Source organism: Ursus americanus, chromosome 17 (genome assembly GCF_024610735.1).
Source record: "Ursus americanus isolate L20-20 chromosome 17, mUrsAme1.1.p, whole genome shotgun sequence".
Taxonomy (NCBI): domain Eukaryota; kingdom Metazoa; phylum Chordata; class Mammalia; order Carnivora; family Ursidae; genus Ursus; species Ursus americanus.
In genome coordinates, this window is record NC_142143.1 from 49,168,559 (window position 1) to 49,190,788 (window position 22,230).

The 22,230-nt window shown below is 35.4% G+C and overlaps 1 protein-coding gene across 3 annotated transcripts in view; it reads right to left on the reverse strand.

Annotated features, from left to right (window-relative positions):
* LEMD3 (LEM domain containing 3) overlaps positions 1–22,230 on the reverse strand; it is a 75,812-nt gene that overhangs the window by 16,576 nt on the left and 37,006 nt on the right. For all 3 annotated transcript variants that reach the window (XR_015727199.1, XR_006778124.2, XM_045789651.2), the window contains exons 5-12: positions 11,332–11,411; positions 11,101–11,246; positions 10,090–10,191; positions 9,881–9,983; positions 9,027–9,205; positions 2,429–2,510; positions 352–457; positions 168–246 (exon numbers count right to left, since the gene is read on the reverse strand). Coding sequence is in view for 1 of the 3 variants with exons in the window: in XM_045789651.2 (XP_045645607.1) it covers positions 168–246; positions 352–457; positions 2,429–2,510; positions 9,027–9,205; positions 9,881–9,983; positions 10,090–10,191; positions 11,101–11,246; positions 11,332–11,411 (877 nt within the window). In the remaining 2 variants the exon portion in view is untranslated. The remainder of the gene's footprint in view (positions 1–167; positions 247–351; positions 458–2,428; positions 2,511–9,026; positions 9,206–9,880; positions 9,984–10,089; positions 10,192–11,100; positions 11,247–11,331; positions 11,412–22,230) is intronic.

The window sequence follows — 22,230 nt, forward strand, 5'->3', positions numbered from 1 at the left end:
ATATTTATAGAAAACAAACTGTGGTAAAAGACATATGAACATAATATGCAAATAAAGTAATCTTAAATAATTACACTAAAAATGCTGACCTAAAATTCTTTACTTTAAAATCTAGTATAGTTTAACAGTAAACCATAATTTATCTTTTCAAAATATAAACTTCTTACCATCAAACCAAGAGCCATGCAATGCCTTAAAAGCTTTTCCAGCATATTCTGGAGACAGACATTTAACATATACACAACCCTGTGATATTAAAAAAAAAAAAGAAAGAAAGAAAGAAAGAAAAACAGTTTTAGTTTAATAGCAACAAATCCAAAACGTAGAATTCAATAGTAAAAGTTACTTTACCTCACGTGAATTTTTATCTACTGCAATGTGAACAATGCCATCATTATCACTGCATTTTTCTAAAATTGCTTCTTGAATTGCCAAATGCCACTGATCCCCTATTTCCCTAAAAATTAATGAAAACAAAAATCAACAACCATACTCCTACTCAATAAAAAGTCTTCCCTGTCTCTTATATATATCCTACCAGAATGGGGATAGTTTCAAAATCACATGTTGTTAAAACTAGCGGTTATGTAAATGTTTGTTACTAGCAGTAGACAGATTTAAAAAATATTAGTATTCGCAGTCCCAGACCTTCTTTCACTTTCCAGTGTAAGAAGGCACAGAGCTGAGGCAGCAAAGGATTACCTACCGCAGCAGAACAAATGGGTTGTCATTTTTACATCTGAAATCTTATGTACCTATTGTCCTTTTTTTTCTTCCTAGCAAGTGTTAACACTTTAATGAGTTGTAGTGAACTCATAAAAGTTGAGTATTGTTGGGACACCTGTGTGGCTCAGTTAAGCGTCTGTCTTCAGCTCAGGTCATGATTCCAGGGTCCTGGGATGAAGCCCCACATGGCTGGGGGGGGGGGGGGTCCCTGCTCAGCAGGCAGCCTGCTTCTCCTTCTCCTTCTGCCTCTCCCCTGCATGTGTGCGTGAGCACATGCACGCACACCCCCCCTTTTTGTCAAATAAGATCTTTTTTTTAAAAAAGTTGAGTGTTATTTTTTTTTAAGATTTTTAAAATTTATTTGAGAGAGAGTGAGAGATAGAGAAAGAGCACGAGCAGAGGGAGGGGGAAAGAGAGACTCCCCACTGAGCAGGGCGCCCAATGAGGGGCTGGATTCCAGGACCCTGGGATCATGACCTGAGCCCAAGGCAGACGCTGAACCGACAGACACCCAGGCGCCCTGAGTATTACTTTTTTAAAATGATATTTTCAAATTCCTAAACTTTAGAAAAATTCCTAGTAAATAGTGTATTCTGAGCTTTTCCTTTTCAAAATAATGGAAGAATGACACAGGACAAACATTTTGCACAGAGAGTCACCTTACTATTATGAGAGCTTTAAGATCTCCGGCTGTAGCAGTGCGTATCTGTCTTACTTGTGAGATAGAGATGGTGGGCCGAAGGGAAAGCAGCTACACTTTTAATCACAAATCTTCACCTTAGGTAACAAAATACTGGACTGGCACTGATTTCCTAATCCTTAAGGTATGATGTAAGCTCCCCAATAGAGGGATCACCGCACTGCTAAATGCTTCTATCTATGCAAAATGGTGAGGGCTGTTACTAACAGTGCTTCTCCACATTTCCAATTTTGTTGTCACTTACTTGACATCTCTTATCAACTATTTCTTGAAATAAATGAGTTATTAAATGAGACTTACGGGTATTTTTATATGTAATACAGTTTCCCCTATCAGGATTTTTTTTACAAAACAGAATCTGACCCGTCATATCATTGGACAAATAGCAGTCATCTCTAGAAAGCAAATTCCAAAAATTATTACATCTTATATATGAAATATCAGAGATTCTAAGGCAATAACTGTTGCCAGTGCTAATCTCTGGATTCATGTGCTGCTGTAATTATATAGAAAGAAGAGTTTCTCAAATATTAAGTGAACAGAAAAGTTTCTCAAATATTGCATGGACAAATAGGACTTACAGAAGGAAAGTGTGTACATCTTTATAGAGAATTTTTTACAATTAGAGAGTGGCAGTTAAAAAATAGCTGGTATTTTTATCTATATTGCCTACTGAGGCAAAGAATGTTGGCAGAAGAGACTTCTTATACACTTAATAAAGGGTACTGTTTATCACCATGTGTATCATTAATTTGACTCCAGCATGTATCTGCTATGGGGATTCACAGTACCTACAAAGATTTGTAGAAATTTAACAAATTATTATACATCTAGGTCTTTTGGCCAAACGTTTGCCTGAAATTTAACAAAAGAGGAAGAAAAGGAAAACAACATTTCTGCAGAGATTCAAAAGTAAGAGATTGTTCAATTACAGACATAGCATTATAAGAATATTCCAAATATTCCAAGTAAAAATTACATATACCTCATATCAATACTTACATAACTGGGTCAAACATATTTCGAATCTTTAGACATGGTGTCAAGCTATTTGGCGGTGAATTTCTTCTATCTAAATGAAATGCTACAAAAAACAAATTAGTTTTACTATTCGTGACTATTCCATTTTGTTGAAAGATATACAGTCATTCACTCTTTTCAAAAAATATTCATCGTATACTTTTACTGGGAGCCAGACCCCTGGAAGTTAAGGTACATCAGAGATACAATCATTGCTCTCACAGAGTCTACAGTTTAGTGGGTGACAGAGTTGAGAAACAGTGTCAAAAAAACCCATAATTACGGTAAATCTTAAGAAAGAAGAATACAGGAAGCTGTGAAAGTAATTTAAAGTAGTCTGGAAGTATCAGATAACACTTCACTCAGAAAGTGAAATTTATGTTGGAACCTAAAAAATAAAGAATAAATAAAAGTAGGCAGAGTAAAAAGAGGTATAAAGGACATTTCAAGCAAATGTGTTAGCTTATATACAGCCCTGAGACAAAAAGGAGCTCAGTGCAATGTAAACTAAAGTGTAGCTAACTAAAAGATAGCCACTGTGGCTAGAGCAGCAACAACAGAAAGACAAACCTTAAGAGAGAGAAGTCAGATTATTGAGGACCCTGCAGATCACATTAAAGTGTTTAGACATTAATATAAGAGCAACAGAAAGCCACTCCAAGTTTGAGAGTAATAATTTGATGAGCTCTGTCTTTTAAAATTAAAATTTTTAAAAATAGACTTTATTTTAAATAATCAATTAAATAGAAACAAAAGTAAATGCAAGGAGACCAGTTAGAAGGTTATTATAGTTGTCTAAGAGAGATGATACTAATGTGGATAACACAGACCAGCAATGCTGATGGAAGAAAGTAGACAGAATCCAGGACATATGGAGGAGATTTGACATGACTTGTTTAAAGACTATACATGGGAGGTAAGGAAAAGATTAAGGATAACTCCCAGGTTTATGGCAAAACCAATTGAGAAGGGGTACCATTAATTAGACAGGAACACTGGGGGCGGGGGGGAGAGGTCCGTTTGGTGAGAGAAGATACTAAACTCGTGCACATGCTATGTGGTGTCCATATCCTAGTAGACAAGTATACAGGTGGGTATAAAAATCTGAAAACCAGAGGACTTACTTCAAGATATAAATTTGGGAGTTATCAACATATCTATGCTAAATGAAGTTGCAGCATGAGATCATCTATAGGTAGAAGGAAGACAGGCAGAATGAGAAATGAAGATGGCCTTAAGAAACTCCCAATGCTTAGAGGTCCAGGAAAAGAAGAAAATCCAGAAAAGAAGACTGAAGAAATGGTCAAGGTAGCAGGAAAACTAGAAAAAAAGTGGCATCCCCAAAGCAAAAAGAAGAAAGTTTTAAAGCAGGCTCAATTGTTAACATTGCTAAGTAAAGTAAGGACAGAAAGGAAAAATGTCCACGTTAGGTTTAGCAATATGGATGTCTGAGAGCTGTTTCCCTGGAACAAGGGGGATGGAAAATAGATTGGAGTCAGCTGAAGAATAAAATGGGAGGTGAAAAAGCAAAAACAGTGAGTATAGTAAACTAATGCTATTTGGCTGTAACAGGTAGAGAGAGACAGAGTGATAGCTAAAGAACAATGTACACTCCAACAACGTGTTTTATTTTCTTTTTTTTTTAAGATTTTATTTATTTGAGAGAGAGAACGCACAAGCAGGGGGAGTGGGAGTAGGCGAAGCAGGCTCCCCACTGAGCTGGGACCCCCGGTATCATGACTTGAGCCGAAGGCAGATGTTTAACTGACTGAGCCACCCAGGCACACCTCCAACAATGTGTTTTAAAGATGAGAAAGATTATACAGCTTGTTTAAGTGCTGATGAAAAGATCCAGTAGAGGCAGGGATTTAAAACACTTTAGTAAAAGATACTTGAGAAGACAAGGGAAGGGCTCACGTCTCTGTTAAGTTAGAAATAAGTCAAGCAGAGAAAGACAATTATCATATGGTTTCACTCATTTGTGGAACATAAGGAATAGCAGGAAGATCGGTAGGAGAAGGAAGGGAAAAATGAAGGGGGGGTAAACAGAGGGGGAGATGAACAATGAGAGACTATGGACTCCAGGAAACAATCTGAGGGTTTTAGAGGGGAGGGGGCTGGGAGGATGGGCTAGCCCAGTGATGGGTATTAAGGAGGACACGTATTGCATGGAGCACTGGGTGTTATATGCAAACAATGAATCATGGAACACTACATCAAAAACTAATGATATACTGTATGGTTACTAACATATCATAAAAAAAAAAAAAGAAAGAAGCTCCTCAAATGCAATAGGAGGTGAGGGTGAGTGTGGATTCTGGCAATTTTATGGATTTGGTGGTGGAAATCTGAGGCAGGTACAATCTGATTGCTTCTATTCAAGTCATCAGCTGAGAATCAGGAGAGAGAAGGGCAAAGGTTTGAAAAGACGGAAAGAAATCTAAAATTGTTACTGAGTAGGAAAGTGAAGTGACTGGTAAAATACGGTAAGAACATAAAAGTCAAGTAGTATTGAGGGCCTAACTGAGGTTGATTACTTATGACATACCAGTCTGCAGAACTGTATAGACTTTCTCTGCTATCCTCAGCTCCCTGCACATAGACAAAATAGTTTCATCCTTGGTTGGAATTTACCAGGCTAAGATGAAGGATAGGCAACGACTTAAGGGTACTAGCAAGAGGGGCGCCTGGGTGGCACAGCGGTTAAGCGTCTGCCTTCGGCTCAGGGCGTGATCCTGGCGTTGTGGGATTGAGCCCCACATCGGGCTCCTCTGCTGGGAGCCTGCTTCTTCCTCTCCCACTCCCCCTGCTTGTGTTCCCTCTCTCGCTGGCTGTCTCTATCTCTGTCAAATAAATAAATAAAATCTTTAAAAAAAAAAAAAAGGGTACTAGCAAGAAAAGGATTGGAAAGATGGGTTATGGAAACTAAGATGGACAGGAAAAGAAATGAAGATAGGAGAAAGACTGAAAAACTGGAAAAAGTAGGTACATCGAAGAATTGGAGAGTCTGGGGATTCCTAAAAAAAAGCAACATATATATAAAGCAGGAAAGTTTAAAAAATAAGTTAATGGCTCAGGTATACCAATGGGTTTAACAGGTGACAGGGATTAAGGAGTACACTTATGATGAGCACCGGGTGTTGTATGTAAGTGATGAATCCCTAAATACAGGCCTAAAACTAATTTTACACTGTAAGTTAACTAACTGAAATTTAAACAAAGACTTGGAAGGGAAAAAAAATAAAGACCTGAATGTATCAATTAAAGATTTCAGAAGTATCTAGTGAAAAAAAAAAAAAAAGTCTGGGGTGTGAATGTCCTAACAGTGCCTGATATGGGGTGGGGGAATGGCCACTAGACATGAAAAATCTTTGCCAAACCCCAGATCAAGAAAGTCTGTGAACCTCTAGTACCACCCAGACTTCTCTGGCAGTGTATAGATTGTGTTCTTAGATGACCTTTTAGTTGAAACGCAATCTGAGTTCCCTGAAATTCCAGTACTGCCCTGGGCTAGCAGGGAATGACTAGAAGCATTAATACCATCTTATCCTAGCCTAGACCCAAGTTTTCACAAAATAATGGATCTGGAAGAAGTTATTTCTGGCCAATTCTAATCACAAAGTAGTTGTGAAGATCAAACCGATTTTTAAGATATATATTTTGTCTCCCCAACTAAATTGTAATCACTTCCTGGTACAAGCAAAGAGACAGTGGTTACTGAATGAGGATACATTTCAAATACCTCAGGAACTATGTTTGGATCCTTCCAATGAATGTTTATTCTGAAGACTACATCTGTCAGAAAGAAACAATTTTCCCCAGCATGTATGGTTTGATTTTTAACTGGTGCTTTAAAATACTATTAGAGATACTAATGCTATATAAGAATGCAATTTATACTTAACTATCCTTTAGAAAATGAACTAAAAATTCAATAAGGTTGATTATTTAACAATTACTTGAAAAAAATACTATTAAGTGACAAAGCTTATAATATAGTGACTTCAAAAGACTACTATAATTACCAACCCTCTAGCCATGTACCTTTTAATTAAACCACTGTTATTTATAAGAGGATAAACTAAGCCTGTTAATAAGTTAAGCTATCTTTTTTTTTTAAGATTTTATTTATTTATTTGACAGAGAGAGAGAGATAGCCAGCGAGAGAGGGAACACAGGCGGGGGGAGTGGGAGAGGAAGAAGCAGGCTCCCAGCGGAGAAGCCTGATGTGGGGCTCCATCCCAGGACTCCGAGATCACGCCCTGAGCCGAAGGCAGACGCTTAACGACTGAGCCACCCAGGCGCCCCAAGCTATCTTTTTACATAAACCACCACCCCAACCCCCACTATACAACCATATTTACTGCACATTTGTGTTCAGATACATTTAAAAGAAAGCAAAACTTAGTTTATGTATTAATATTTTTTACAAGCAAAGTCAATTATATTTAGATAGACTATACATTTAATGGCATAAAATGTAAGTAATATTAGAACTAAATTCTCTCTATATTAGGGTTATATGTTCTTAAATGGCAATTTAGATAATTATCATCAAGAAATATTCCACCAAGTTCTCATTATTCTGCTCCTGTAACAAATGCTTTTATGATCAAATTCTTAGAAGAACTCAAATCTCTTTTGCTGGCATCTACAGAATTTTCCCATTACAACCCTCCAAAAACTTTAAGCAAATGGCTACTAGGTTCTACCTCAGGATTTTCAGCCTTTAGGATAATAGAATCTCAGGCCACTGTATTTTTTTTTTCAACTTACTAAGAAATAGGTGTCTTCTTTTACTCTCAATTCCCTTCTAGGTTCAGCAACTAATTCACTGTAACTTTTTTTTTATCAAAGACTCTCAAGTAAAGGGAGATTGATTTTATAATTCTTCACATTGTGCATTTAGAAGTACTCAAATTAAGATAGCTCAGTACTTGGCATGTAGTTTGTTAAGATTTACTCTACTGGAACCTTGATAAAATGAAGTAGTAGGACATTTTAGATCTATCAATTCATGTTGAGTTTTACAACTATTATAACTGACCTAAAACAGTCTTATATGATACTTATGCAGTCTTTTCCTACCTAAAGAAAATGATAAAATGAAAATAAGAGTCTGAGGTTTTAAATTCTAGATATAGAGCATCCAATTTCACACACTTAGAGTCTGCCATCCCCACTACTAATTTATAAGAACAACTTGGATTACCCAGGTCAAGAAATTGTCTTTACTGTGGACTCTGGGAAACAAACTGAGGGCTTCAGAGAGGAAGGGGGTAGGGGATTAGGATAGGCCGGTGATGGGTATTAAGGAGGGCACATATTGCATGGTGCACTGGGTGTTATATGCAAATAATGAATCATGGAACATTATGTCAAAAACTAAGGATATACTGTATGGTGACTAACATAATAAAAAATTATTATAAAAAAAAAATTGTCTTTAGATTCATCTTGAAAACCTCACATTTTAAAAATAAGACAACTACAATGATAAAATTCATATGAGCAGAATAATGGCCTTTTCTAGAACTTCATATGCATACATGAGCACCAATTGCTAGCTACTTGAAGAAATTAGGCTGAGAATCCACACCCATTACAATCAGGCACTAAGGTAATCAGATCTGATTGGCTTTGCATTCTGTTTTGGTTTCATAGGACCCTCTGCAGACACCTTTTAAAACAAAAAGTTTAATGTTTAGTGTCATCTTTGGCATCATCAAAGCATCATTTTTATGCCATGATTACTGAAGACTATTATTAATTCAAGCTCTTTGAAAGTGAAAATTAGAGAAGAAAGGGAGTGACTGGATTTACTTTTTTGAAATTTCAAAACAATTTACTTAACTTTCTCATAAATACTGTGTTTAGCAAACATTGATAAATATGCTTTTATCCAACAAGAAGATTTAAAGAATCTCACTACTAGTTCTGAAATGCACATTAAACTAACTGCAAGATTTAATTTTGCAACTAACCATATGAGAGAGTCAAGGGAGGTAAACAGTTATCACTAGCAGAGGTTTGGGAACCTAAAGCAAACCAATCACCAAGCCCTCCTATATACTTACATATACCTGTTTCTGCAACCATGCAAGCACTGAGAAAAATATGGAAAAACAGCCACAAAAGCTACTTGGCACAGGGGATACGCAGGTGGATGGGTCTTTAATGAAAGAGGCAGGCAAGCAAAAATTGGAAAAAAAGAGCAGTTGAAAAGTTATGTTCCACTTTTATATGTTTTATATATATGTAAAACATAAATTACGTCTTATTGGCATAAAAATTAGGGGAACAGAATGCAGTTAGAGCTACAACACTAAGTTGCTTTCAGTGAAAAAGGAAAAAATCAAAGTAATGTATGTAATGTTCTATTATGGTAAAGACAAACCATTACGTTCATATTTGAAAGGAGAAACGTGAAAGGATACATAAGAAGCTAACATTAATTCCCTCTACGGGATGGAACTGCAAAGGGAGCTTTGCCGTCATATCTCTCAACAGTACTTTTTTATTTTCACAGATGAAAAAAATTAGAAAAACACGTTTATTTTTGTTGTTTAAAAATACATACCTTGACCTTGCCATACTTTAGAAGGTATTACTAATATTTTGTCACAGGAGGCAGAAGGCTGGATCCACCGCCAAACTAGAAAATCTGCACCACCTATTCTTCGTGTCTCTGTGCGAACTCTAGACTCATTAGCAGCAAGGAAGTCAACAGCTCTATCCCAGACTTTCTTCATTTTTTTCCTATCATGTGAACAAAATGACAAATTTACTATCATCTTGGCTTGTCATCTTTTTCAAGTATTAGTAAGTGAAGGCAATGATTATTATTAATTCTGGTTTTCCTTATCACTGCCTACGAAGTTTTTTCAAAAAAGACTTAGATGCCTGAAGCTCATCTCAGATTTACTAAATTTCATTCTCCAGAGGAAGAGCTAAGCATCAGGAATTTTTCCCCCCAAATTCCACCACTGATTCTGGGGTATTGCTTTAGTGAAGAATGCTGTGTTAGGATATGGAATCATCTTTCATTTTCAAGAAGTTATTGTTTAGTACTATTTAAAAAGCTTCATTAACAACAAAATTATTTAAGGCATTATTAGTAAAACATCACTGGCTATTGTCTGTCTCTGTTTCTTTAGTAAGATGAACTTAAATGAAATAAGGTGAAGATTGGTAAGAATAAAAAATGTATAAAAGTGATTATGATTTAGAAATCCAGTTGTCCATTATGCCACTCAAAATCATGGGGAGAACAGAACAGAATTTAGAAAGAAAGGAGAGCTTAAAGTACAAAAGTAAAACCTGTACAGTAAAACAGGTCTACTTGAGAAGGGCCACAACTCTCAATATAATCTTCATAACTTCAGAAGATAGCAACATTCTGATCTACTTCAACTCACAACACTTTGAACGTACTTGTCATGAGGTTGTATTAAGGAATCTTGCACATGTGGAATAGGCATGTAAGGTTGTAAGTCTTTATTTTCCTGGCAAGCTTCGTTATGACTTCGTAAAACATCTGAAAACATAACAAATTTACAAATGAATCAATCACTGGACATCATGCTGAAATTTATCACGTAATAACAGTTCTAGAAATAGTTGATTTTTACAAATACTTATACCTATAATCTTCACCACCATATCATACATCTGCCTTGTTTCCTCTTCTTCTTTTGTCCAGCGATATTTCATATAACGCAGAACGACACAAACCATCACTACACCTGCAAAATTTAATTATTTTGTGTTTTAAAAATTGTGCTCACTGACATTCAATAACATTCACTGCAATCTGAAGTTATTGGTACAGTTGTTAAATCTGATACTAACAAAACAAAGCAAAAAAAGAGAAATCTTATGACAGTTTCCACAGTGATTATTTTAACTGCCATAATGGGATAATGGAATAAGCCTTCAAAACGTGGGCTGAATTACCTACATAATTACGACTACACAGAACAATTCAGTATTAAACATTTTCCAGAGTTTCACTTAATCTCTGTAGAAAAACCATTTCCTCCATGATGCTGATAACTGAACATTTTTCTATTTTTTTTAAACTACATAACTATGTTTCACAAACATTTTCCTTTGCCACATTAAACTATTAGAAAAGAGAGTTTCCTAAGACTGTAAACATACACTTGAGGAAAATTATTTTTAAAGGACTTGAACAAAGAAAAAAATGATTATCTCCTCAATTCCTATGATCAATCAAAATAGTCACATAAAATCCAGGAACCCAAATGAAAATTTTAATGCAGGTAAATGATATTTTTAAAATTAAAAATAATTTTAATGAACTTAATTTATATTTTATTATTTAAAAAATAAGTTTAATTTTTCTGTTTTCCTGTTCTGTTTTCTAAAGACATTCTTTGTCTTTTTCTATGACATTCTTCTAACAAAGTTTTATTCCACCTCCCTTTATACTACTATTTTCTAAGCCCTTAGATTAATACTGACATTATAAAAAAAAGAATTCAATATTATTCTATCTTAGTGAAGACTTCTGGATGTGATTTACAATGTCAGCTATCACAGAAGTAAATTCTCAACCCTGGCATTTGGTAAAATACAGATACAAAAATTCGAGACTATCAGGTATCTTCTTTCTCATCCCAACGACTTACCTAAGCATAACAACAATAATCTGTGGGTGACAGTGATAAAAGCACGTCGAAAGCGACACCAGAAAGACATCTGTGGTCTTGTGGACTGTAAAAACTGCACATCGGTTATATTTGTCAGTTGTTCCTCAGGGCCATAACCAACACACCTAGTTAAAAATAATTAAGGAGATCTTAGAGTCAAAATCACTTCTTATACTACCAAATGGTTAAAGTGGAAATTAAATCCTTTACCTTATTCCAACATCTTTTCCATTTTCTAAAATCCACTTCAAAGAAATATTAAATATATCTTCATATTCAGGGCCTAAATCCTAATAAGAAAAATGGAGAAAATAACTAAATATTCTTAGTAATTCACATTCATTTGACTCTATCTGTAAGGTATGCTATAAATACCATACTTTTATCTTTATAATACTTGAAACTGTATTACATAACAAAAATGTATTCATTAAGGAAAACAAAAGGAGGGAAAAAAGTCACAATTTCCTCGTCTTCCTAAAATAAGCACAGTTACTATTTTGTTATGTTTTCTTTTTGGTTCGTTTACATTTACAGATTTGGAGAATTTTTTAAAATATAATTTGCCTTAAGTATTACCGTGATAAAAGTGAATTAACTAAGTTTTTTATGGAACCCTATTTTTAGATGAATAAATGGCAAACTATTCAGACTTGGCTATTTCACTGACATTTTTCTCAACAAGTGAATGAAGCAAGCACGTCACCTCAAGAAAAACAGCTGACTTTGTTACCAATGATAACATTCAAGCTTTCAAGTGAAAAGTAAAATTTGGAAAAAGTTGCATCCATTACTATGAGCTTGACAACTTCAGAATACTTGAAAACCTTTGCAATGAGACTGGTGTAGGTATTAAAGAATTAAAGATATCAATCTTGAAATGTGTCAACACTGGGAAGATTTGCATAAACAACGAACCAGTATTTTCCAAATGAATCATGCATGAGTTATAAAATCTTGCATATGTAAAAGATCTGTTGTACGTGTAAAACAAAAAAAGGACGTTAGAGACAGAGTGTACAAAAATCACTGACACGGTTTCAAATTGCACATTGCAACTCATCTTGAAGAAATTACCTCTCAGAGTTTTGGTACGGTATCAGTGGAGAATATCTACAATTATCTGAAAAGAGTATTAATACTTTCTCCTGTTTTGACGACATATCTGCATGAGGCTAAATTCTCTTGATGTACTTCAACCAAAACATCGCTACAGATTGAATACAGAAGTAGATATGAAAATCAAGTTGTTTTTTATTAACCTGTACATTAAAGATCAAAAAGATTTGCCCAAATGTAAAATAATGCCATTTCTCACTAAATGTTTTTATTTTGGAAAATAGTTATTTTTCTAAAAATACGTTACTTATGTTAACATGTAATAAGTTCATTATTCTTAACGAATAAGTAAATTTACAATTTGATTAAATTTCTAATAAGGTAAATATATATCTAAATTTATCTATCTATCTATCTATCTCCCACAAACTAAGGCTATTTACAGTCCTCAGTAATTTTAGGACTGCAAAAGGGTCCTTCCTAAAACCATAAAGTTTAAGAACTGCTATACATAGGTAGATTATGTATTTTTTAATCAAAATATTAAAAGTAAAAGTGGTATCCCATTGTATATACTGTTTATTCCACTTGCTTTTATCACAAAATGAAGTACTGTGTCGACGTCAATAAACATGGAACAACCTACTTTTTTCCAGGAAAATTGTGTTTCTAGTATATGGCTGGTTATTTTATACTTTAATCAACCCCTTATTAATGAATGTTTAGAGTACTACCAATTATTTCAATATATCAAGTAACACTATAATAAATACCCTTAAAAATCTTTCCATTCAACAAATAGTTATTGAGAGTCCAATATGTGCCAGGTACTGTCCTAGAACCTAGAGATATAGCACTAAGCAAAACAGCCAAAATTCTGCGTTCACAGAGCTTATCTTCTATTCAATATTATATCTTTATGTACTTTTTTAAGTGCAAAGAATGAATTTCTGAAAGTAGCAGTAAGAAGTAATTTTAAAAAACTCCTTTAAGGGGCACCTGAGTGGCTCAGTCAATTAAGTGTCCTAATCATGATTTCAGCTCAGGTCATGATCTCAGGGTCGTGAGATCAAGCCGCATGTTGGGCTCTGCACTGGAAGTGGAGCCTGCTTAAGATTCTCTCTCCTTCTGCCCCTCCCCTCTCTTCTCTCTTAAAAAAACAAAAAACAAAACAAAAACCACTCCTTTAAAAAAAAAAAAAAAGAATTTTGTAAGTAATAGCTATTGTATTTTACCAACAGATTCTTCAACAGCAGCGGAAATTAAAGTTTTTCATTTGATCAGTACAATTTACTTCCTAATATGGAACTGGCAAGTTTTTAAAAATATATATATTAAATTTGAAAATTTAAAGTTTTATGAAGCAAAACTAATCCTGCTAGGCATCACTACTTATGTATAACTACCACCGGGATGTTTAGATGGTAAAGAGAACTATAAGCTACCTGTTATCTTTAGGAAAAAAAAAAAAAGTGTGATCTTTCATCGTTATTTATAAATATCAAAAAACTTGCAGCAAATATAAGTATTTAATAATTGACAAATGACTAAGAGGGAGAAGCAGACTCTCTGCTGAGCAGAGAACCCACCACGGGGCTCGATTCCAGGACCCCAAGATCATGACCTAAGCCCAAGGCAGACACTTAACCGACTGAGCCACCCAGGTGCTCCATGACTAAAAAACTTTTTAAATGATTTTTTTGTCTAAGCCCTAACATTGCTTAAAATGTTATGCAATAAGATTATACAAAAATAATTTCAGGCAATTATGGTTTTGTTATAAAAATGCTACCAGAAATCACTTTGTGTATAACAAAAATCAAACAGAACTCATATTCATTTGCTCTAAAATTCATTTGCTTCCAAAATCAAGAGAACTTACTTCTGGTTACGTTGCATGGATCAGGATTAGATAAAGCACAAGCTATAGAGGGCTTTGAAAATCCACAAAGCAAGATTAATATGGGTTATCCAGGGAGCTGGAAACATTGCAGTCATTCCTCTTCGTAATGTATGCGGTTTTTTTTTAAGTTTTTATTTTAATTCCAGTTAACATACAGTGTAATATTAGTTTCAATATAATGATTCAACTATTCCATACATCACCCAGTGCTCATCACAAGTGCACTCCTTAGTCCCCATCACCTATTTCACCCATTCCCCCCCCCCACTTCCCCTCTGGTAACCATCGGTTTGTTCTCTGTAGTTAAGACTCCGTTTCTTGATCTGCCTCACTCTCTTTTTTTCCCCTCTATTCACTTGTTTTGTTTCTTAATTCCACATATGAGTGAAATCATATGGTATCTGTCTTTGGCTTATCTCATTTAGCATTATACTCTATAGATCCATCTTGTTGCAAATGGCAAGATTTTCTTTTTTATGGCTGAGTAATATTCCATTATATACAGCTATGTTATCTTCTTTATCCATTTATCAACCAGTGGACACTTGTGCTGCTTCCATAACTTGGCTATAGTAAATAATGCTGCTATGAACATTGGGGTGCATGTACCCCTTTGAATTAGTGTGTCTGTATTTGGGTACTCAGCAGTGAGATAGCTGGATTATAGGGTAGTTCTATTTTTAACTTTTTTGAGGAAACTCCACACTATTTTCCACAGTGGCTGCACCAGTTTGCATTCCACCTACAGTGCACAAGGGTTCCTTTTTCTCCACATCCTCTCCAACACTTGCTATTTCTTGTTTTTGATTTTAACCATTCTGACAGGTGTGAGGTGATATTTCACTGTAGTTTTAATCTGCATTTCCCTGATTATGAGTGATGTTGAGGATCTCTTCAACTGTCTGTTGGCCATCTGTATGCCTTCTTTGGAAAAATGTCTGTTCATACCTTCTGCCCACTTTTAAATTGGATTATTTGGTTTTGGGGTATTGAGTCTTATAAGTTCTTTATATATTTTGGATACTAACCCTGTATCAGATACTCACCCTGTATCATGTCATTTGCAAATATCTTCTTCCATTCTGTAGGATGCCTTTTAGTTTTATTGTTTCCTTCGCTGAACATAAGCTTTTTATTTTGATGTAGTCCCAACAGCTTATGCTATGCTCACTACAAGTGTAGCTACCATCTGTCACCATACAATACCACTGTAATACCATTGACTTTATGCCCTAGACTGTATTCCTCATCCCTATGACTTATCATTTCATAATGGGAAGCCTGAACTTCCCACTTTCCTTCACTCATTCTGCCTACCCCCTTATCCCCTCCCATCTGGCAACCGTCAGTTTGTTCTCTGTATTTATAGGTCTGTTTCTGCATGTTTGCTCATTAGTTTGTTTTTTAGATCCCATGTATAAGTGAAATCGTAAGACAGGAATATTTTTAGAAATCCATGAAACATACATGTTGTATTTACCTGTGTTTATATATATGCTCTTCAGCTTCTATTACAACAATATGCAAGACATAATGACATTTTGGTGTTAATATACAGAACTCTGAGGGCTAGACTATACATGTAAGTTTCAAATAATGTAAAAACAAATAAATTTCTAAATTCATTAGTTGTATCTTTTAAATATAAAAATTTTAGAAGGCCGAAGATATTATAAATAGCATTACTGCCTTCACTAATTATCCTTAAAAATGTGCATAATTGTTCATACTAACAAGGACACCTACCCTAATAAGCTAAGTATGTGGAGGAACAATGAGCTTAAAACTTTTAGTTATAAAATAATAAGGGTAGGAGAAGAGTATCTGTTGTTATTTTCTCATTTTGCTTTCTTTCCCCATGTTAATACCACCTCATATCCACTTACTATTTGGAATAAAATGGAACCATGGAATGTCCCCTTAAGAACACACAAAATACAAAAGACAATTTATAACTTATTTAAAACCTCATTAAAGAATTAATAGAGTATTAAGGTCTGAAACAGACCTTTACTTCCACAAATGTTCTACATAGTATACAGAGTTCTGTAGTATTATAAAACAGAATTTTTGAAGAATTAGAAGTTGAATTTTTTCTTCTGGCTATGCTAATTAAACAGCTCATGCTAGGGGTGCCTGGGTGGCTCAGTCGGTTAAGTGTCTGCCTTCGGCTCAGGTCATGATCTTAGGGTCCTGGGATCGAGTCCCACGTCGGCCTCCCTGCTCAGCAGGAAGTCTGCTTCTCCCTCTCCCTGCCCCTCCCCCACTCGTGGTCTCTCTTTCTAATAAATAAATAAAATCTTTAAAAAAATAAACAGCTCATGCTAACATTATAGCATGCATAGCAGCTTCCTGATTTTAAGAGTGGAAAGTATTTTATTATTCATTTTTTTGTTGCCACCTAGAAAGCTGTACGGTAAGGGCAGGCCAACCTTTTCTGTAAAAGATCAAAGAGTAAATATTTCAGGCTTTGTAGCCATATACATTTCTGGTCTCTGCCACATATATTCTAAGCAACCTTTAAAAATGTTGTAAAACCACAGCTACAAGGCCATACAAAAAATAGGCCCAAAGGCTGTAGTTTGCCAACCTCTGAGGTAAGGCATACTTGCATCATAAAATGCCCATTTTCTAATCACTGATGACACAAATTTTTAAAGCAAGTCTATTACAATTATTACTATTTACTTATAGGCAATAGCTTAGTCAACGTACTGCTGACTGCTTCATTTAAATCGTTCTAAGTTCAAAGTGTATTTTCCCAAATCTTTAACAAATCTATTTTAACATACGGTGTGTGAAAGCACACGCACCTAAAATTCCCAATTCCAAATTTACCTTATTTGCAAAATAATTGGCAAAAACATGTATTTTTTCTTAAAACTGACATCAGGTGCTTTGAACTGAGATTACAGTTTCACAGCATAAAAATAATACTGTCTCATGTAAAAGACTCAGCTCATTAAATAAAGCTACAAAGCATTAGTAAGAAGGGAAAGAAATGCTGATACAGGGAGAAGTCAAATACCGATTAAAAACCTATTGGGTAGCTCACAAAATGGATAATGTACATGGTAATAATAACTAGATGGCTTTCCAGCAGGAAATATTCTGTTTAATTGTGACATGACATACGCTATACATGTTACCTTTGAAATTAATCAAAATAGGACACACGAAAATCAATACAATGGTAAATATGATTTAATTCTTGATGATTCAGTGGGAACTTGGTCATTCACCTCGAGGAATAATGGAAAGAACATGCTTCTTAAACAAGCAGGCCTGGGGTCAGATCATGACTCTGCTACTGATTAGCTATTATGTATAACCTCAAGAGGAGACAAAAAATTACATCATCTATGCAGATGTATCTACTTTGATCACTTCTTCAGATCCTAACCTTTATTCAGGGTCAGTCCCTTGCTCACTCCAAAGATGGTTATGAACCCAATCCTTCCATCTAAGAGGAAGAACAGTATAGTGAGAAGAGCAAGCACATTAATTCTATTCCCAGCTTCACCACTTACCAACTAGACGATGTAATCATTAAATCCCTCTGAGCTTTAGTTTCTTTATAAGGTGAGTTTGATACTACCTACCTTACTGGGTCATTGTGAAGTCAGAGGTACTAAGAAAATCCTAAGATAAATTGTACTTGATAAATTATAGTTATTTTTTTAAAGATTTAATTTATTTGAGAGAGATCGGGGAAGAGGAACAGAGAGGGAGGGAGAGGAACAAGCAGACTCTGTACTGAGCGCGGAGCTGGACGTGGGGCTTGATCTCACAACCCTGAGATCATGACCTGAGCTGAAACCAAGAATCAGCTGCTCAACCTACTGAGCCACCCAGGGGCCCCGATAAATCATAATTATTAAGAAATTTATCCATCATTCCATTTCTCAGAACATTTATTTTCCCACAAAGACACAATTTTATTAACAGTGATTAGCATTCCAAGCTAGGCCATAAAAGCCTATCCAGCTCCCAAATTCTGCACATTTGCAGCTATCTTCTTTCCTAGTATTTTCTTCACAAATCATAAACATACTCATTGTGTTGAAGTTTAAAAAGGTTTCGAAAATGAACCAGAAAATGAACACCATTCGTTACATCATTTAGATGGAAAGTTACCATACAAAGCTGACACCGTTTAACTTAAAAACAAGTCTATGTCTCTTCATGAAAATTTAATGCTATGTATTTCCTAAATGTTCCACCAGAGGGACCTCTTCACTTTTCACATATCAAAACAAGCTTTCATTCTCAAAAATGATGAAAGTGGGAAAAAAAAATGAAAAAGTCAAGAAAAACACTGGAGGAATGATTCAGAAAAAAGAGTGTTTAAATTAACTGTTAACTTTATTTAAATTTCCTTTGAAAGAGAAAGTAGGCAAATAAAATAACGGAATGTGAAGCATCAAACTCAAAAGAAAATAAAAAAAAAATTTACTGAGGTTTACTTATTCATTCATCTTACTCAACCAAACATTTACTCATATTGTGCTTAAAACGCACTGGCAGTTGGGGAAAAATCAGCTCACACTCACAGGAGTTCTGTGTATCCTTTAGCCCATTTACTCCTGAATGCAAACACTTAATTGTGCTGCTGGTGAAACCATAGTACAAATACACGAAATGTATGACAGATCTCTCTCCAGAAGCAGGGAGCCTACGATATATGTATTATCATCATGGTTTTAACATCAGCTTTGTAGTGAGATTCTTCCATATTTATGCTAGAACTTGGATAAAATAAATCACCAATTTTAGCAAGACTGTGCTAAAATGGTCATTCCAAATTAGAAAGTAATTTGGCAACATACATCAAAAGTATTAACAAAAGCTCATGCTCCTTAAAAAGCAGTTTCCTTTCTAGAACTATTTCCTAAGGAAACAATCAGAAAATCAAATACTATATGCAGATTAGAGGGCTTTCATAATACTGACAAACCACAAACCAATACAATGCAATACAATCATATAAAGAAATATTACCCAGTGATAAAAAGAAGTTCAAAAACCTGAACAATGACATGACAAAATGCTCAGGATAATTTTAAGGAAAAAATATATAAACATCTGTAATATGAAATACTTATAATTTATAGTGATACTAACTGTAGAGATGAAAACATAAGATAAAACTAGAGAAAAATGAACCCAAAATGAGTGGTTAGCTTCAGGTGGTGAATCTGAAATGCTTTTCTCCTTTTTTTACCATTAGTTAAATCATAAGCATGACTTAATGTTATACTGAAAAAAAAAAACTATTAAAAATAATACTTAAAAGTTTTATCTAGACCTTAAAATTTTATTTATGGGGAAAAATTCCTGTTTAATGCTCTTTTTTTTGAAGTGGCAACCCAAAATACATCATTGGTGGTAACAAGCCATACCAGGTTTCACAGCATTTGAAAATACAAAGTAACTTCACTTAACTAATTAAGACTGGAACTAATCCAAAATCTTTTGTAAAAACTTAATTAGAAATTCTATTGAATTAAAAAAAAAAAAGTAAAACCAATCTAAAACAAAATAATTCCAGGTAAAAGATATGAAAATCTCTTTAAGACTGGAGTTCATTAATCTCCATTTTTTTAACTCAATACAGAGTTTCCAACTCATCTCATGCATGGATATGTCCAGTAACTCCTCTGTTGCCAATCTTTAGTAGAAATAATCTCTCATACCCTACTGCTGCCTGGCTTAGATTCTGACTTGTCCCAACCCTGGCTCTGTGTCCCTTCTTTTTACCTTATCTTATTGCTGACCCACAGCTGCAACCAAATGGGGGAAGGGGGTAGTGGTTAATCATCCTTGCACAGGAACACCTGCCTCTTCCTCAGCTCTAGCTTAACTAATCAATCCCTATCCCACTCCAAGCTCTATCCCTTCCCTTTAGTCCTTTAAATGGAGTACTCAGGAGCTTTTAAGAGTCTCAGGTTCTTCTGAAATGTAAATTAATCCTGTTCCAGGAATTTATGACCAACCACAACACATATCTGTGCCATTACCTCTCTAAGATATTTAACTGATAAAGAGAGAGAGGAGAGAGAAAACAGGGAGCACTGCTTGGGATCAGTTTTTTCTACTGCTAAAAATACAAACACTTTCAATTATCTCATAAAGAACTACTTACTTGCTTTGGATTCCCACGTGCTATGCCCCTCCTCGAGAAATATTTTATTGTGTCCTCAGTAGCCTACTCAATCCAATCCCTTCTTTGCTCCCACCTCCACAATCCACTTAGCAATTCTTCCATCCCTAAGACAGAGCCCCATAGTCATAACTCCACCTAATTTAAGATCTTTTTGGATCCTGATTCTTTAGCTATCCAATCTATTAGCTATTATACTCTGCACAAATTTGTCTGTTACCAGTGTTCTCATCTAGGTCAAAACTGAAAATGAAGAAGGGAACAAGGTAGGTTGTGAAGACAAATCCTATAACATGTTATTAGAAACATCTCTCCAGAGTGACCCAGATTTAATTAATTAAGAAACACAGAAAAAGAACCAAAATTTATTGGGAAGCTACTATAACCATCAGGCACTGAGCACTTCAGTCTCCCAACCACTCTGACAAGAATTAATAACAGTCTCACTTTCATACTAAGAAACAGGTACAGAAAAGTGAAAGAACTTTACCAAGACACACAGCTTTTATGTGGCAGTGCCAGAATGTGAACCCACATATTATACTGTCTTAACATCTTTTGGATATCTACATTGAGTAGATTAAGCTAATCTGAATCAAGTTAAAAACAATCCACATTTCTCTTTTTTAACAAGCATATCACGGGAAATTCATCACAACTTTAATGAAAGCCTTTAAAAAAAGGCTATATTCTAGATTTAAAAAAAGAGAGAGAGAGAGGCAGTGATATCAGCAAGATGGCAGAATAGGAAGCCCCAGACCATCCTTTCCCCATGGACTCACAAAATCAAAAATACACAGACCAATTCCCTTTGTAAGAGATCCAGAAACCAGTTAAAAGGCTCCTGCAACCCAAGCAAGTGTGAAACTAGCAGCATGGAAGCCAGCAGGAAAATTGGTAGCACTCGCTCACCAGAGCCCCGTCCTGTGGCACAACGTGGTGCAACCAGAAGAAAATTCCCAACTCCTGGTTTATCCTTGAAAAGGGGAAGAAAAGACTGAAACATAAGTCTAATGTTTAGTATTTCTGAGAGGCTACCAGAAGGACTGGTTTCTGTCTTGCCTGAATCTAAGCACTGACAGGTAAGAGCACCAGCTTGAATGCAGCTGAGAACAAAGGCAATGGTTTGAACTAGTACCTACTCACTCGCCATTGCCCTTCTCCGCAGATCAGTGAAAAACGAGTAGGAGAAAACCCCAAACTCCTGGCTTCTCCCTGAGGAAAGAAAGTGTCGAAGTATGTGTCCAATGTCCCAAGTTCTCAGGGAGCCGCCAAAGGGACTGGTTTCTGTATCACTTGTCTCAGAGCACTGAGGAGACCTTACATAGTCTAAAGGCTTGGGGTTTGCTGAGAACAAAAAAGAGAAGGACAGCTCGCTGCTGCTCCAGAGGACCCACAGTACAGCAGACAGACACCAGAGGGAGCAAGAGATTACAAGATCCTGAAAAAAAAAAAAAAAAACAACCCTGCAAAATCTTTTTAGTCGGGAATTTGCACCCACAAATCCAGCATCTACAGAAAAGGTTTGAGAGGACCCAAGAATCTCTATCTGAAATCTCTGGTGAAGGTCTTCTCTGCACAAAGGCAGTCTCTAAAGGCTGGGAGATACGGCTGCGTCTTCAAATGCATAGATCCCAACTAATACACAAGGCACAAGAAGGAAACAATAACACTGGGCCCAACTAAAGGAACAAAATAAACCTCCAAAAACTGACCCTAAAGGAACTAAAGTATATGAATTACCTGACAAAAATTTCAAAATAACTGTCATAAAGATGCCAACAAGCCCAGGAAAACAACACATGAATGAAATGAGAACATCAATAAAGACGGAAAAATAAAAACAACAAAACAAATTCTGGAGCTGAAGAATATAATAACTAAATTGAAAAATTCACTAGATGGGTTTATAGCAGACTTAAACAGTAGAAAGAATCAAGGTACTCAAAGAGAAGTCATTTGAAATTATCCAGTCAGAGGAACA